Here is a 14677-nt window from a genome sequence, read left to right on the forward strand (position 1 = left end):
GGGCAGTATAACGGTGGAGGTACGTAAAGTGATGGAGCTATTTTGTGGTCCAGAAGAAGAGAGAAAAATGCCAGCACGATGACTTTAATGTTTCATCGGTTCAGTTTTACAGACATTTTGCCAAAGCTCTAAACCATCCAGTACAGTAGTTCAGCTTGCATGTGCATATAATTTGAAGTTGTGTTGTATTTTGCAGGACATGTACAACACATTTCATCAGCTGCAGCATTTCTATTTTTCTAAACACTACTACTTTTCTTACTCTTGTATTTTATTTTCCACTATGATGTATGATTTTTACTCTCTACTTATCAGTTGTGGTGTCCCTTCTGTGATAGTTCATTATTATCCCAATCAGTGAATGCTCCCTTTAAATGATTTTTTTAGTTAAATCACAACGATTCGATGCTGCAGTAGATATTAGTTTCAATTTCGTCGACCTCTGCTTCCTTGGCATAGAGCTCAGCTTCGCTGGCATGAAGATCAGCTTCTTTGGAGTAGAAATCTTGTTGATGTTGAGTATTAACCTGCATTCTGCTGTAATGAGCTGAGATGTTTTCACAAATGGGACCAGGGTGCATCTACAGAAAGAAGACAAATGATATGAGCACTGGGTTATTTAACACTAAGGATTCAGTTTTTGCCTCATTCAAATAAAGAAATTACTTTTTTGCAAATGTTGTACATTTTGCAAAAAGTTTTGATGTATGATATCTATCAGATTTAAATAGTTTAGTTTTTTCCTTTCATTCTTTGTATGCAGTAAAACACAGCAATTTTTAAAATTGAAACAAAAAGGAGTACATTTTTTGATTTATTATTGTCATTAATGAAGCTAAAAGTATTTCTTATTATTCAATTAATCAATGGAATAATTGATGAAATACTGAATTACTAAAATAACCAATAGCTGCAGCCCTAATGGCTAGCATTTTGTGCAGAGGATGGTCAGGATTTTTTATGGATAACAGTTCAGTGGTCTCCTCCCCAAAAGAGCTTTAGATGTGTGCAGATGCAGCTGATGATACTGTGTCATAATGTGAATGTGTTTTAGTCACATAAAAAATACAACTGTTGAGTAGAAACATGATCGAGGTAGGTGGTGAGCTCCAGTGACAAAAAGGCTACAAGAGGTTAGGATGTAAGTGAGAAAAAAAAAGCATGATGAGTGATTTTAAAGTTTTTCTGTGATGGAGAATAAATTATTATTCCTGTGAAGAGAAAATGAGAGGTTTTTTTAACCTGTTTATTATCTGAAGTTTCTTGTCTTGGAGACTGACTGGAAGTCCTCTTTTTTCTATTGCACAAAAAGAAATAAATAAAATGTTAAAACATTTGGTAAATGTAGTGATTTTTAGATAGCGTTTCTCTGCACTCCTGGAGTACTCAAAGCGCTCTATACAACATGCCACATTCACTCTATGCTTTCTCACTAGCATACACATTCATACTCTGATGGATGCATTGGAGAGCAAGTGGTGGTTAGTATCTTGCCCAAGGATATTTGGCATGCAGACTGAGGGAGCCAAAAATCAAACCACCAACCTTTTGATCAACAGATGACCTGCTCTAACTCCTGAGCTACCGTTTAACCATGACAGGTATGACAGATGAGACAGTGTAGCTTACCTCCTGCACCAGTAGACAGTGAGAGGTATTAAAAGGAGCAGAGCTGCAGAAACTCCTGCAGCTGCTGGTGTCCATGTTCCTGTGATACTTTGGACAGTGAGAGTCTTTGGAGCAGAGCTGATATCTTTGTGGGTTTTCACAGCACAGGAGTAGCTTCCTGCATCCTCCCTGCTGACTGGGTCTAGGATCAGATGTTTGTTCTGGTTCTCTCTTGGGGTCAGAGGTCGACTGTTCAAGTACCAAATGTAGTTTGTGTTGTCAGTCAGAGGACAGCTGGTACTGCAGGTCAGTGTGACTCTCTGACCCTCTGTCACCACTGCAGAAGGACTCATCTTCACTCTCAGCTCTGGAAGAAGAACATACAATAATAATAATAATTATTATTATTAGACTCCAGACTCCGTCAGTGTCATTTTTAAATCATGTTTAGTGAGTAATGCCATGTTTTAAGTGAAAAAAGCTCAGTTCTTCATTTCTGTGACATTTTACAGGGATTGTTTGCTTTATTTCATTGTATTTGTCTGACAACTGGGGTTATTAATTTCTTTTCAGCTATTCATGCCATTATTGTTACTGTTCTAGGTTACGTGTGGGTTATATAGATGTTTTCTTAATATTCCACCTTGTGATATTTGCTCAATCCAACATGAAACTTGAATAACTATCATTTTCTTAATTTCTGTGAACAGGAAAATGAATTTTTTTGTGTATTTGATATATAGCAAAGTGCTCATTAGAAAATATTTGATCAGGATTATAAAATAGTTTTATATATTTTAAAAGTCAAAAATAATGTTTTTTTCACTTGATCTGACTGTACAAAAAAAAAAAAAATACACCGAAAGGGTGAATTTTTCTATAAAAGGAAAATGTCTGTTTGCTTTTGATTCTTGCTCTGTAATGGAATATTTTCACAATCCTGTTAATGAGTAAAGTCTGCTGAGTGAAGAGTTTAGATTTACCTGTGACAATCAAAAAGACTCCAGGCAGATCAGACTGTGTCCATCCTTCATGATCTCTCTTGAATCTGAATGTGTATCCTCCTGAGTCATTCTTCTTCAGGTTGTTGATGGTCAGGATGTGTTGGTTCTTCATGTTGTCCTGATACTCCACACCACCTGCAGCCTCAATCAGCCTTTTAACTTCCTCATCACCACTTCTCAGTTTTTTACTCCAACATTTAAACTCTGGCTTCATGTTATCAGGATGTGAGTATTCACTTGTGATGTTGACTGAAGATCCTTCCAGAGCACAGATTCTCCTGCTGACATAATTCACTCTCCAGCAGTTTTTATCCTGAACACCTGAAATATAGATGGATTATGAAATGACTGACTGGTCTATATTTCAGGATGTCAGTGAATCAATAATTTTTTTTTAACACATACAAACTTCTGTAGATTGAAGACGTTTGTGGCTTTTAACTGCACAAGAAAATGTGCCTCTTGAAGAGTTTTGAACTGAATAATGTTGATTCTCATAATAGCTTTGTTTGTTGTGGTACCAGAGGTAGATAGTCTGAGGGTCTGTCAGGTTACATCTTGTACTACAAGCCAGTGTAACAAACCCAGAAATGGAAGAAGTCCTTTGAACATGAAGCTCTGTTGATAAAAGATAAATACACTTCCCGTTACTGTGCATAGATATATTCATAAAGTTTATATAATTCATACAAATGTTGGACTCAACAAATCTGACATGTGAGTTTTGGTGGTGTTATTTTTGTACCACTTCACCTCTGGGATATGTGATGGAGCACGGCTCATCCACTGGTGTCTGTTTATAAGAACACATGTCTCCATAAGCATAAGTCACACTGAAGCAGGTTGCTGTGATGGAATCTGAAGAAAAAGTAATGCAATTAAATATTTGTAAGAAGATTATTTTTATATTTAGAATTGAGATTTCTGTTCATATTGAATTTATTTATTGTCAAATAATATATAGCAGAATAAGCATCACGACTCACCCACAGAGACTTGAGGGGCTCTGAGATGCTCGTAGCCTTTGACAGCACAGGAGTATGTGACTGCTTCCTCACTGCTGAGCAGCTCTTGGTACCAGGGAGACCAGTCCTCATAGAGAAACTCTCTGTTCTTGTACCAGATGTAGGCTGCAGGCTTTTCAGTCAGAGGACAGCTGCTGCTGCACATCAGTGTTACTGTCTGTCCCTCTGTGGCAGGAATCACCTTTACCTGCAGCTCTGAGAGGATGATGGAGAACAACTTATACAATGATGTCATTTGGAAAGTTATTAATGAGTAAAAGTCACTGTACCTGCAACAACTTGAAGAGTAATTCTGTTGAGCCAACAGAGTTGTGGACTGTCGGTAGTCTTCATACAGCAGTAAGCGTTTGCATCACTCTCTCTTAGATCATTGACGGTTAAAGTTGGGTTTTTCTTATCAGAGATGTTGTACGTTACACGTTGTCCATCCACAGAGAGCTCACTCTGAACATAATTTCCCTTCCATTGGACAGTGAACCATTTTCTGCTTGAAGTCAGATGTTGATGTGAGCAGTGCAGATCCACTGATGAACCTTTGAGAGCACAGATCCTGGTTTCTCCTCCATTAACACCTTAAACAGAAACTTTCTTTAGAAAAAAACCTTTCAGTCAAAAAGAGAGAGATATTCTGTAGTTTACATTAGGAACTAATCTGAACTCAAAGTTGTCATCTATAAATCATGTAGTAGGATTAGCTATGGTTACTTTCATTCTTAAATAGGGACAAATAAATAATCACTGATACCTGTGATGTAAATGATGACACCCACAAAGAGACGACAAGCATTCCTGAGCGGCATGATTGTTGTAGTCCAGACTTTAACGTTTAACATTGACAGTGAAAGCTTGAATAAAAAAAAAAAAAAGTAAGTCATCAGTCACCTAAGCTGTTCTCCTTTTCAGAGTGAAAGGTTAGGGGGGGAAGATTGACTGTTGTTTCATATTCAGTGGTTTCACATCTTGTGCAGCTTTGAGGCTAATACCAAACTTCCTTCCTTTTCCTTTCAATCTTTTGTCGACTCTGCTGTGTGCACTTGTATTTTAAATAAATGTGCAATAAATAGTCACCTCAGGTGCTTTAAGCTGTTCAGAAGAAAGCTGTGTGTTGAAGCTTTTGTCCATATCTAATTATGGTGGTTTATGGTTTGTGATGAATACAAACGACTGTGGTGATCAAGAAACCCCAGATTCAAGCTCACTGTGCAACATGAACTGCTGTGGAGATGCAGACTTTTTTTTTATACTGGTTACACATGGGTGCTGGGTGTGGCCTAAAAGTGACAGCTTTTACCACATTTGAGCAACACTCAGAAGTGACAACAGGTCTTCAACCACAGAGATAAACACTGTAAATTTTTAAATGAAAATTGTGTTCAACATTCACTCTTGTTGTTTCCTGCCTCAGATTCTGTGATTTATTGTTTGAATGCTGAAAAACAAGCACAATTTCAGATTCCTTTAGCACCTTCTCTCTTGTTTAGTAATTTGAGACCAGAAGGGACCATAATTACTGCTCATTGTGTCAGCAACTCCATGTTTAATGCAACAGTCTTGATGCTGAGGGATCTGATCATCTTTTCTGAGCCATTCTGCACACGTTGGTAACATTTTCTATTGTTCTCTGCTTAACCTTCAACAAGTGAGGACTGTAAATGTCATTACTCAATTATGTTATGTGCCAAGTTTTCACCAATCTTTTTATATTTTACACTCAGGGACAATTGATTTTAATGATTGCTGATCACTAAGAATTGTAATACTTTTGGTTTTACTGTCATATTTTTACTGTTACTATCAAGTGAGGGTGTGTGCCAAGCAACGAGAGAACCCAAAATGCAGGACTTGGCAGACAGGCTTAACTAAACTCAAACAGCTTTATTGCCAGAGCTCAGGAACAAAAACCTAAACTGAAAACTTGAACAGAGGGAAATTTGAATAGACTTGAAAAGACATGAGGCTATGGGGGAAAGAGACACTGCTGGGAAAACAAGGTGCAAGTGAACAGAATCAATTAATGAAAACGAGCAAAGAAAAACTGAACACAACACACACAGGGCAAAAGACTATCAAAATAAAACAGGAAACCAACACTTAGACTGAGACTAACACCTGATTTTGACAGGCCAAAGTAAACACAAAGACAAACTCACTAAACATGGACACAGAAACGTAGATGAGGCATAGACAACACAGGAGGACCAGAAAAACTTGAGAATAACAAAGAAAACGATGAATACAAAATCAGAATGAAAACCTAACCAAAGCAAAGGTAATATTTAAACTAAAAACTACAAATGGTAGTGATATTTCCCAAACAGAAAACACTGGGTACAAAACCCAGTATCGTGACAGTTATAGCATTAATGCCCGTAATAAACATGGATAAAGTTCCAAATAATAACACCTTTAACAGAAACTTTCATTAGAAAACAGCTTCATTATCTCATCCATCTTTTTTACCTTTCTATCAATAATATGTTGGCATCTGTGACCCTCATCCTGCTGTCCCAGCATGCAACAGCAAAGAGGATGGCACTGACCACAACAGACTCAGAGAAAATCCTGAGCGTTGTCCGATACATGTTAAAAGATCTCAGCTGCTTCAGAAAATAGATACGACTCGGGCCCTTCCTGCAGAATGCAGTGATGCTTTTAACGCAGTCCGGTTTATTTTCTGATACGAGTGTGTTGCTGATCTCTGTGGAAGACACAAAGTGTTGAAGACGCAGATATTGTGGCCTTCCTGTCAGGTAATCCACAATCCAGGACACAAGAGAGGCATCCACATGCATCAGTTTATCAGCCAGGAAGGTTGGCCTGATGGTATGAACTGGAAAAGTCGAAAAATATAACCTTCACAGTGCTTGGACACAATTTATCAGGTAGATGATGGAAACCTCAACTCCAAGGCAACACTTGGAGCTGAAGCAGATTCTGATGCAGTTATTATAGTTAACTAAAACTTAGCTAAGAACTAAAAGTAGATGTGAAAAACAAAAGAAAAAAATTGTTCGCAAAGTTACTCTTTAAAAAAAATGTGGTTTGAAATTCACTCTTGTTTTTTGCTGTCTCAGACAATTCTGGGGGGCTCCTCTACTGTTTTTTTGGTTTTTTTCGTCTGTTTGTCTGTTTTGCAGTTAGAGACACGTCCACTAGATGACAATATTATCATATCTCATGATACAGTAATGCTGAAGGATCTAATACTGTTTGCTGAGTTATCCTGCTGGTATTGGTAACATTTTCTGTTGTTGTCTGCCTACCTGTTATCAAGTCGGAGCCTTTCTGTGGAGTTTGCATGCTCTTTCCATGTTTGCATGGGTTCTTGTTCCTCCCACGTTCCAAAGACATGCAGTTAGTGGGGTTGGTAATTCTAAATTGTGCATTTGAGTGCGAATGGTTGTCTGTCTCTATGTGTTCGCCTTGTGACAAACTGGACATATCCTGCCCAGGGTGTACCCTGCCTCTTACCCTGTGGTAGCTGGGATAGGCTCCAGCACCCCCACAACCCTGATTGTGGGGGTGCTGGTTATAATGGTGGATGTTCATATGACAAAAATTCCAAATGTTTAGGTTAATAACATGTAATTAATTAATATTAGAAATAACATCATTGCTTATATAACCTTGGCATTTTTCAGTAAAAATAAATGTGTATTTTCAATGAAAGTCGTGAAAAACATTTCTCCTAAAAATGACCCAAAGTTATCAACTTAAATATACAATTTATGTGTAATCCTGTTCTCTAAACTTTTTTCGGAATTACTCAGTATTTCAGGACACTTTTCTTCTCTCCTAAGAGATCTTGAATTATTACTCATTTATTCCATCGCACCTACCAATAAGTATTTTTACATAATAATTACATCCTAAGTCACGGGCTGTATCAACACTGTCACCTAACTGTGTGATGTTTTTGAACATTCTGATAACCAATAGTTTCTTTAAGAGACAATAATAGAAGGGAAAATGGGTCATTCAAGCATCAAACATTCAAAAACTTTACAGAAAAACCTGAAGAAATAAGAGACAAATGATTATTCAGATAAATCTTCACACTATAGCTGAAAGAATTAAACTACTACAGCTCATTTTTTTTATATTTATTAATACTCATAAAGGTTATTGATTTATGTTAAGCCGTTATCAGTTCATGTATGGTTCAGGGAAAAAAGAAATGATGACTTTAAGTTTTAACTGTTCAGTTTGAAAGCTCTAAACCACGCAGAAAGCAACAACACAAAGCTCACAAGTTTGCATGTTTTACAAAGTTAGCAATAATATTTTTACATTGTCTTATACTTTGTACACAACACATGCATTTCATGATCAAACATCTTTAAATTGAAACCCACAAGCATTTCTACTTTTCTACTCATTTCTACTGTATTCTACGTGCCATTTTAGAGTGTGGTTGTTTTACACTCTGTACACAACAGCTGTGGCGCTTTTTTGAGTTTTTTTTCTGTTTAAAAGGCAGTGACTCAGTATTGGATGTTAGAGTATAGATCAGCTGTATTGGAATAGAGTTCAGCTTGATTGGGATAGACTTTGCCTTCATTGCAGTAGAGGTCACCTTGATTGGAGTCAAGTTCTCCTTCATTGGAATAGAGATGAGCTGGTTGGTGTGTATTGACAGGCATTCTGCTGTAGTGAGCTGAGAAGTTTTCATATATGGGATTATGGCTAACCTGAGGAGACCAAAAACATAACCTCCCATATGGTACACATTTTACACCATATGGAAGGTTAAGACATTGGTGAGATAAACAAGACAAAAAAATCTATCCACACAAAGGATAAATGATCAAGTAAAAGAAAAACAGGATTGTGGATGCACTGTGTTGTGTACCTGCTGTTTGTTGTCTGATATTTCACTCTTTGGAGAATGACTAGAAGCCCTCTTTTTTCTGAGTGTCAAACATGAAAGGATATGACTGAATAACAGATTTCAAATCAGAGTTTGAACATGACTGATCTTAAAGAGAACACAGTGATGCTCACCTCCGGCAGCAGAACACAGTGAGAAGTATTATTATTATTAACAGGAGAGCTGCAAAACCTCCTGCAGCTGCTGGTAGCCATTGAGCTGTGGTGTTATCCTTGTTAGTTTTAACACCACAGGAATAATTTCTTATATTCTCCCTGCTGACTGGGTCTAGGATCAGATGTTTGTTGTGGGTCTCTGTCATGTTCAGATGTCGACTGTTGAAGTACCAAATGTAGTTTGTGTTGTCAGTCAGAGGACAGCTGGTGCTGCAGGTCAGTGTGACTCTCTGACCCTCTGTCACCACTGCAGAAGGACTCATCTTCACTCTCAGCTCTGAAACAGGAACATTACTAAATAATTAAAAACTATAAATCTCATAAAAAAATTTCCCAATGACCCTTTTTTTAATATAGGATAGCATTTTGATGGGTAATGTGATACAGGTCAATGTGGAACGCAAAGGACCGTCAACAGTTTTACAAGAAGCACTTCTTAGACCAGCTAAAATGTGATGATCAGTGAAATTTTGCTGATAACACTTTTACATTCAGTATTGTTTGCTCAGGTTTACATGAGGCTTTTTAGGCTTTTTAGTGTAAAACATTGAGGCTCTTACATGAATGAAACATCTTAGGTCATCTTGTTAGGAGACTTTACCTGTGACAATCAAAAAGACTCCAGGCAGTTTCAGTTCTTTATCATTTCCTTTCAGGATGAAGGTGTATTCTCCTGAGTCATTCTTCTTCAGGTTTTTGATGGTCAGGGTGTGTTGGTTCTTCATGTTGTCCTGATACTCCACACGACCTGAAGGCTCAATCGGTTTTTCAAGTTCCTTATCACCTGTTTTCCATTTTTTACTCCAACATTTAAACTCTGGTTTCATGTTATCAGGATGTGAGTATTTACTGATAATGTTCACTGAAGATCCTTCCAGAGCACAGATTCTCCTGCTGACATAATTCACTGTCCAGCAGTTTTTATCCTGAACACCTGAAATATAGATGGACGATTTAAAGTTGACTGTGGTGTCTGCATGTTGAGATAACAGCTTGTTATTAATTAACAGAATTAACAGTTTTCTTTGATACTCACAGACGTCATCAGATTGAAGATGCTCATGACCTTTAATTGCACAGTAAAAGTTGTTTTTCAAAGAACTTGGAGTTGAAATGCTTCTTATATTTTCCCTATAAAGTTTTCCATTTTCATACCACACATAGACAGTTTGAGGGTCGATCAGAGGACATGAGGTGCTACAGGTCAGTGTGTTCCCAGGTGTCTTTACAACATGTACCACTGAAGAGATGATAAATACAGTTTCGTCAGTCACTATGTTATTATGCATATTTTATACGTGTATGTATGTCAGTTACATGGTTTTGTGTATGGGAGCAGATTTGTAGAGGTGAGTTCAAAGAACGGTACTTGAACTCACTTCTCTTTTCATTATAAGAGAGGAGTCTGTGTACTCATTCTGTCTTTTCCTCATCAGGGACGTTTTCAGTTTAACACATTTTCATTGACTGCATCCACACACTTCAATAATAATCTTGGCATTCTACTTTTTTCACCCAAAGCGTAATGTAATTCACGTGTGACCTGATGGCTGTCAGTGCTACCCCTCAGCTTCTTAGTAGATGTACCTGTGCTGTTAATGTGAAAATCCTACTTGAATCCATTCCTGAATTATTGCAATCACAAAATTTTCAGAAAACTAGAACTTTGACCTTGACCTCGAGGTCAGTGTCAAGGAGATTCAAAATCATCAAAGATTTTTAGTACATGTGCCTTTTGTAGCAATTTGGAAATCCTACTCATTCTCGCATTCACAAATCTCTGTGTCCATGCCAACTGCCAATAACATCTTTTAACCCTTCAGCCTTTTTACAGCTGAGGGGTTAAAAAAGTGAATATAGAAACAGTGCATTTCAGAGACCAGTAAGAAGACGTGTTTGTGTTCACCTCTGGGAAATGTGATGGAACAAGGCTCATGTTCTGATCCCTGCTGATAAGGACACATTTCGCTTTTAGTGTACGTCACATTGACGCATGTTGATGTGATGGAATCTGGATGAAAAAAATATTAGAGTATTGAGTATGTTTACTCAGAATTATTTGACTTAGTTTATTTAGAGTAGTTTATTTTGTAACACACTGAACATCATGACTCACCCACAGAGACTTGAGGGGCTCTGAGATGCTCGTAGCCTTTGACAGCACAGGAGTATGTGACTGCTTCCTCACTGCTGAGCAGCTCTTGGTACCAGGGAGACCAGTCCTCATAGAGAAACTCTCTGTTCTTGTACCAGATGTAGGCTGCAGGCTTTTCAGTCAGAGGACAGCTGCTGCTGCACATCAGTGTTACTGTCTGTCCCTCTGTGGCAGGAATCACCTTTACCTGCAGCTCTGAGAGGATTGTTAATAGAAAAATTATCAATACATTGATTATTCATAGATGAGTTCTTAACGCATTTGATCAAACCACTGTACCTGCAACACTGAGAGAAATTCCCCTTTGGTCACAGTCTGATTTGTCAGCAGGTTCTCTGCAGCAGTAAATGTTTGCATCATTCTCTGCTAGATTGTTGACTGTCAGAGTCAAGTTACTATCTGCTGACATGCTGTACTTTCCATCTGCAGATGTCTCAATCTTGAAGCCCCCCCTGTGTACACTGTACCAGTTCATGCTTGATGTTGGATGTTGATGTGAGCAGGACAGATTCACTGATGAACCTTTCAAGGCACAGATGCTGTTTGTTTGTCCCTGAACACCTTTAACACAACATTTGATTAACAAGCATCTGTGCAGATTTACACAATTTCTATAACATTCATATGTTATTCTGACAATATAAGTTTCATGCATTTTTCCATGCAGCACTCTGAAAATTGCTAATATATTGCAACGTTATCAGAGAACCATCAAATGTTTTGTTGCAAAAAGTCACAGGGTCAAGAAATGTATTAAAAACAGACCACCAAAGATTTGAGAAGAATCAAACGTGTTATTTTCCATTGATTTCATATTAACTGGAAAATTATAGTACTTCTTCTTCTGACCAAAACCCTCTCCGAACATTGTCTGGGAGGTTCCGGGTGCTGCTGCAGAAAACATTTGATCATTGAGAAATCAAATAACCAACAATCTTCAACTTGAAAGTAAATTCAGTGTTTTGGTCAATGACTTTTTTTTATGTCAAAAACATTTATTTATAAATTTAAAGTTTTAAAGTTGTTTGTTTTGTCATTCTCACTTCATTGGCTGAAAATAAACAAAGGAAATGGGGAAATATTCATTTTTCATTTAGTTGCATAATAATTCTGCACACTAATAGTTACCAACAAATATGAAAATCTCACTTTTACTTTCTTAAATATCCTGATTAGGCGCTGTAGTTGTTGAAACCAACTGTTGTCACCCTCTGCTGCTCAGTGTGCTGGCTGTTTTCTCGGGAATCTCAACCACAAGAAAGTTTATACGAACGAAGCTAAAAAACCTGTGACAGTTTGTGAAACGTCATTAGCAGCAGTGAAATAAGTTAGTTAGTGAAATGATAGAGGCTATTTTATGCTGGAAAAATTCTTCCAGCACAAAGTGGCCCAATAAACGGAATTTTTTAATACAGAAATACATCTAATGATAAAAAGCAGAGAATTCATTGTCTGTTTTCCATTGCAGAGCTGGGATGCTCGTCTCCTCATGGAGCGCTCTCGAGCTGTGAAGTGTCCAGATATCAGCGCTCACCTGGCTGGTACCAAGAAGGTTCAGCAAGTGCTCCCCAGACCTGGAGTCCTGGACAGATTCTTCCCAGACCAGCCTCAAGCTGTGCAGCAGATCCGAGCGACATTGGCTGACCTCTACACTCTAGACATGGTGAGACAAAGGGCACGGTTTGTTCATTGTTTGGAAAATTTGGCATTAGATAATCCTCACCTGGGTGTTGCTGTTCAGTGTAAGCAATATCATTTGCATTTTATTCCTCTGATTTATTTCTCTGTGGTTGCGCTGGTCTACAGGGTCCAGAGAGGGACAAAACAGTATCAGTGGCCTTGTCAGCAGCAGAACGGTTTGTCTTGAAGTCTCAGCGAGAAGGAGGAGGTACAGCGGGGGGATAGAAGCGTCTTTAAAAATGTTGAAAACTTCTGTTTGTTGCTCACCATTTGTTAAACTAGGGAAGTTTAAGCAGTGCATGTGTGGATCTGCACACACATGCAGCATTTTCTTGCATTCCATGTATGAGCTAGCCTCAGTCAAAACAGTGACGACACATACATGACTGCCTGCTGTTTTGCATTACTGTGTATCTACTGTGATTCATGCATGCTGTACTGTGACTGAGATAATAGTGTATATGAGACACACTTGACAACAACATTGATCAGGATGTGAAAAAGCTACCAGATACAAGTTGTCAGCAGGTTATGGCTGACTAACCACCCTGCCTTACATCACTCTGGGCTAATACTGTAAAAAGCAATCATTAGTTTTCTTTGTAATATCAGATCATTTGTTTTGATAAATACAAAGTCCAGTATCAGGGTTCATATGAGCTATTTTAGCAGTAATTTTACACTCCACTATGATAGTGTTTAGCTGTTAATCATGTTAGCAAGGAAGCTCGGGTTTGTAATTCATTCTTAATTTAGCCACGCTGCATGAATTTGGATGATACGATTTTTGAAAATGGCAGTTTCATTTATGGGGCGTTTATAAAATGGTATTTCTTAGGCTGGCTTTTAAGGAAGGAGAAAAGGTATGTATCAGTTGGCTGGGAAGAAAGATGGAGGTGGAAAGGATGTGCAAGCTATGGGACAAAGTTGCTGAGACTAGGTTAAAAAGAGGTGAGGATCAGTGAGCAGGAGTGTGGCTTTGTGCTGAAAAGAGCACAACAGATTGTCTGGAGAGAAGGTGAAGGAAAGTCAGCTGAAGCAAGACAGTTTGTGGAGTTTGTGTTGGACTGTATGTTATGCTGGGAGCCTGGGGATTAGTGCACTTTGATTCCAAGTTAATACTAGCTAGTGTTTCTCACTGGTTTTTGGGTGGTAGAGTAAAAGGGATTGGTTGGTGGCTGTTTCTAATGTTAGCCTTGTCTTTGCTTTCTTACAGGCAGGGTAAAGACATGGTGATGAATGAGTGTGTGGGCCGTCTGCTGAGGACCAAGAGCTCAGGACAGTCAGACGGGGGCGTCGCAGCAGGAGTCACCGTGCTCGACAACCCTCTGCTGTCCTGAGATGTCACACTCCTGCCTGCACATACAAACCACACTGAAGTCAAAGTTCCACCTGCACCTCCACCTGTTCTTGCAACAGCATGAAAACTGACAGAGGTGAGACAGCAGAAAAGTTCTTGTCTATTTTATTTATTTTTTTTACTAAGTTAAGGAATTAAGTTAAGAAGAGTGATTAAATAAATAGTTTCTTGCATTTTTGATTTAATGATTGTGTTTAGGATTATTTCAGAAACATGTTTAGAGGATCTTTGTAAGCCTGTATTTACTTTAAAAGAAGGGAAGCACTTCTTCATCCTACAGAAAAGGTGACACATTACAGATGAGTTCATAAAAAGTGTCTCTGTCACTCTTTCAAGGCTCTGTCACTTTTTCTTTTTTACTGGAACAGCATGGTAAAGTAGGCCTAGGCTGACATCTTGTGGCAGTGTGTTGTTACTACAACATATGAAATTGTGTTTCTATTGGAAATATAATTCAGCACCACTGAGCCGCTCTCTCAGTTACAAACTGAACCTGTTTTGTAGACGTATAAATCACTAAGTACAGTGAAGCTTTTGGTTTTGTAAAAGTGTTTCTTATTCTAAATGCATGTTGATTTTTATCAGGGTGAAGAGCAGTTAGCAGTGCATTCATGGACATCTTTAAAATATTAATTGAAGAATCTTTGGTCATGATGGCATGAACTAGAAGCGTGAGCTCCAGGTGAGACTGCACAGAACAACAAGTGTCCTTAAACTGCATCAACTGATGACGTCTTACAATTTTATTCCACTGTGTGTTTTTATCATTGAATGTTTCTGTCTTTGTGTACACGTAACG

General features: G+C 38.2%; 3 protein-coding genes across 3 annotated transcripts; 1 reads left to right on the top strand and 2 right to left on the bottom strand.

Annotated features, from left to right (window-relative positions):
- Positions 1 to 1625: 1625 nt before the first annotated feature.
- LOC146707332 (uncharacterized) lies at positions 1626 to 3832 on the bottom strand. The gene is made up of 5 exons (XM_085458647.1): positions 3599 to 3832; positions 3366 to 3470; positions 3018 to 3230; positions 2592 to 2933; positions 1626 to 1975 (listed from the first exon to the last, which is right to left on the bottom strand). Exons 1-5 carry the CDS (start codon positions 3780 to 3782, stop codon positions 1626 to 1628), a joined length of 1194 nt encoding a protein of 397 aa, XP_085314773.1. The 5' UTR covers positions 3783 to 3832.
- Positions 3833 to 7741: 3909 nt separating this feature from the next.
- Positions 7742 to 11964, bottom strand: LOC146707333 (uncharacterized). Its single transcript, XM_085458646.1, has 8 exons — positions 11118 to 11964; positions 10800 to 11033; positions 10590 to 10694; positions 9720 to 9923; positions 9285 to 9617; positions 8642 to 8960; positions 8490 to 8547; positions 7742 to 8328 (listed from the first exon to the last, which is right to left on the bottom strand). Exons 1-8 carry the CDS (start codon positions 11491 to 11493, stop codon positions 8122 to 8124), a joined length of 1836 nt encoding a protein of 611 aa, XP_085314772.1. The 5' UTR covers positions 11494 to 11964; the 3' UTR covers positions 7742 to 8121.
- Positions 11965 to 12124: 160 nt separating this feature from the next.
- On the top strand, positions 12125 to 14504 carry LOC146707334 (glutathione synthetase-like). The gene is made up of 4 exons (XM_085460857.1): positions 12125 to 12501; positions 12645 to 12726; positions 13735 to 13954; positions 14464 to 14504. Exons 1-3 carry the CDS (start codon positions 12265 to 12267, stop codon positions 13752 to 13754), a joined length of 339 nt encoding a protein of 112 aa, XP_085316983.1. The 5' UTR covers positions 12125 to 12264; the 3' UTR covers positions 13755 to 13954; positions 14464 to 14504.
- The last annotated feature ends 173 nt before the right edge of the window (positions 14505 to 14677 follow it).

This window comes from Copadichromis virginalis, linkage group LG6 (genome assembly GCF_057382275.1).
Source record: "Copadichromis virginalis isolate Kocher_CV1m ecotype Utaka linkage group LG6, C_Virginalis_male_GT1.1, whole genome shotgun sequence".
NCBI lineage: Eukaryota > Metazoa > Chordata > Actinopteri > Cichliformes > Cichlidae > Copadichromis > Copadichromis virginalis.